The sequence below is a fragment of the Vigna radiata genome, unplaced genomic scaffold, assembly GCF_000741045.1.
Source record: "Vigna radiata var. radiata cultivar VC1973A unplaced genomic scaffold, Vradiata_ver6 scaffold_154, whole genome shotgun sequence".
Taxonomy (NCBI): domain Eukaryota; kingdom Viridiplantae; phylum Streptophyta; class Magnoliopsida; order Fabales; family Fabaceae; genus Vigna; species Vigna radiata.
In genome coordinates, this window is record NW_014542916.1 from 552,142 (window position 1) to 554,682 (window position 2,541).

The 2,541-nt window shown below is 34.2% G+C and overlaps 1 protein-coding gene across 1 annotated transcript; it reads right to left on the reverse strand.

The window, feature by feature from the left end:
* Window positions 1–232: 232 nt before the first annotated feature.
* LOC106752553 (2-oxoglutarate-dependent dioxygenase AOP3-like) lies at window positions 233–1,580 on the reverse strand. The gene is made up of 3 exons (XM_014634253.1): window positions 1,147–1,580; window positions 729–1,056; window positions 233–648 (listed from the first exon to the last, which is right to left on the reverse strand). The coding sequence occupies exons 1-3, from the start codon at window positions 1,518–1,520 to the stop codon at window positions 391–393; spliced, it is 960 nt and encodes a 319-aa protein (XP_014489739.1). The 5' UTR covers window positions 1,521–1,580; the 3' UTR covers window positions 233–390.
* Between the last annotated feature and the right edge of the window lie 961 nt (window positions 1,581–2,541).

Consider the following 2,541-nt stretch of genomic DNA (forward strand, 5'->3'; position numbering starts at 1 on the left):
GATGTTTTGTTTTTTTTACGTTTAAAAAAGAATAAATAGATTAATTTATAGATAAGATTTTTGTAAATATTTTGATTTTATGATTTTTTATTGAAAGATTTTTTATCATTTAAATTTTTTTTTGTCTGAATTTATGTCGAAGAGTACCTTCCAAATTGACATCTTTAATTGTGTTAATGATTAGACATCATAAAACCCAATTCTTAACCAGAAACAATTCATCAAACAGGAAGAAGAAGAAGAAGAAGAGATTATTGTATCATTTATCATAGTGGTTTCACAAGTTATAAACAAAAAACTAGTGTCATAAAGAACACACATAAAGGAAGCAATGCATGCAATCCAACTTATTCATACAAAAAAGCAAGAACACTTCCATCTTGGTTCATATTACAGGGATGAGATTCCACAGTAGGCTTCAATTCGAGAATAAGGGTCTTTGATTTTCTCTTTCTCATAGAAACGAAGGTATTCATAATGATCGAATATTGATTTATAACGCAAGGGATGTTGCTCATTCACTACTTCATCCGGTATCTGCATAATCTTATCACCATTAAAAGAAAACAGTCCCATAGAATATCTGGTTTTCGTCGCATTCATGGTAACTCTGTGCTCACATGGTCGTATTCTACCATTACTCCACACCTACGCCATTAAAATATAAGCTTATTTACAAAATATGACTGACTGTGGTAGCTATATATAATTAGGGTTTATGTACTCACATTGAATGCGTCACCTGCCATAACCACAAACAAGGAGGAAGAAGCATCAACCCCAATCCATTCTCCATCCTTCAGTTTGATTTCCAAGCCATTCAAATTATTCAGCTGATGAACTATGGATACGATTGTTAAGTCTGTGTGAGAATGCATTCCCAAATCCTTTTCATCCGTATCAGGTGTTCTATATTTCATGCACCGAAGCAGATAATCGCTTGATTCTATCATGCGCTTGCATCCTTTCATGTTCACACCATAGCTCTCGAACACCATTCTCTTTGCCATACGGTCTAATTCTCCCAGCAACTTAGCATACTCGTTGATGCTTTCACTGTATATTTGGATCAAGTGTTACCCTTTGAATCAAGTGTTATTTTCGTTTTAGATGAAAATATGAGTGGAAAAGAAAAAGGGTACCTACCAGAAACGATGATTCCCCTGCAAACCCATTATGTGGGCGAATTTTTGGCAGCCTTGTAAGGTGAGAGGGTCATCGATGCCCAAAGATTCATACAAGGGAAGCCATGAGACTTGTCCTAAGTAACCATGGAAAGGTTTGTCACTGGTTTTTTGTGCTTTGGTTTCCACTGGGAGACTAAACAACTCTTCCATTGCAGATACCACAGAATCAGACAGCTCCTTGCCAATTCTATCATATCGTGCAACAAAACAACCATTGTCTTCAAGTGCTTCCCTGACATGAGTGCAGGCTGAGAACCATGCATCGGTTCCAGGCTTCATGGTTGCATCAGTGAAGTCCACCACATGCAGTTCAGACTGTGTTTGGGATCCCATCCTGTGCAATGCTCTCTACAGAACAATATCACTGCTCTTGCTCAACAATTTTTGTGCTTCAAAAACCATCACTCTTCCAACTAACTAGTTTAAATTCATAGCATATACAGATAGTATAAAGAAATCGTAAAGTGTTGTTTAATCAATCACATATTTTCACGAATAATAAAATAATTATTTTTTACAACAACTATATATTTTAATTCATTCATACAATATTGATTTAAGAGAAATTAATGTAAAACTTAAAATATTGATAACTTTTTGTTCATCAGTGAACGAATGAATACTACATTAATTGTGGAAGAACTTATGTGTTATTTTTTACTCCGATAAATCATTTAATTGAAAAAAAAAACAATAAAATTCTATATACCAAATAAATATTATATTACTTTCCTTTAACTATCTACATTAGTTTAAAGATCAACGGATAAAGAAAGTCATTAAAATACAAACCTTTAAGGGAAAAATATGTCTAGTCTCAATTTTCCATATGATTTCACTTAGTTTGAAATTTAATTTGGGCTAGTTAACTCATATTGATCTTCATTTTAGGTTATTCTATTATGACTTTTGTTTTGACTTCACTTTCAATCTAGATTGATATGTTTCTATCTTTGGTCTGGATTAGACTGTATTGTCTTCATTGTTGACTTGAATTACTCATTTTGATTTTTGGTTTCAAACGGCTCATCTCTACTTTTCGCTCATGTCAACCCATCTTTATATTCGACTCGAATTGGTCCGTCTTCAACATCAACCTAAGCAATCTCGTTTTGACTGTCAGCTAGAGGTGTCAATTTAATCCATGGCCCCAAGGCCAGTCCTAACCCACTATTGAAAAAACCCTATTTTAAGAAGCCCCTTAAGTAGGGGGCTAGAAAAAAGCCCCAACCCCCAAAGCCCCCTCTCAAGTGGGTTAGGGTCAGGGTTAAAGTGGGTTAGCCCCACTCTAAAACTTTAATTAAATTTTAGTCCAAAACTTCAAATTAAATTTTAGAAATAACATAATTTATAT

Excerpts from the sequence above, each read along its gene's own strand:
- LOC106752553 (XM_014634253.1), bottom strand. The coding sequence starts at position 1,520 with ATGGGATCCCAAACACAGTCTGAACTGCATGTGGTGGACTTCACTGAT. Across the intron at positions 1,057-1,146 it reads CAGGGGAATCATCGTTTCTG|TGAAAGCATCAACGAGTATG; the intron begins GTAGGTACCCTT and ends CCAAATATACAG. Across the intron at positions 649-728 it reads TGGCAGGTGACGCATTCAAT|GTGTGGAGTAATGGTAGAAT; the intron begins GTGAGTACATAA and ends TTAATGGCGTAG.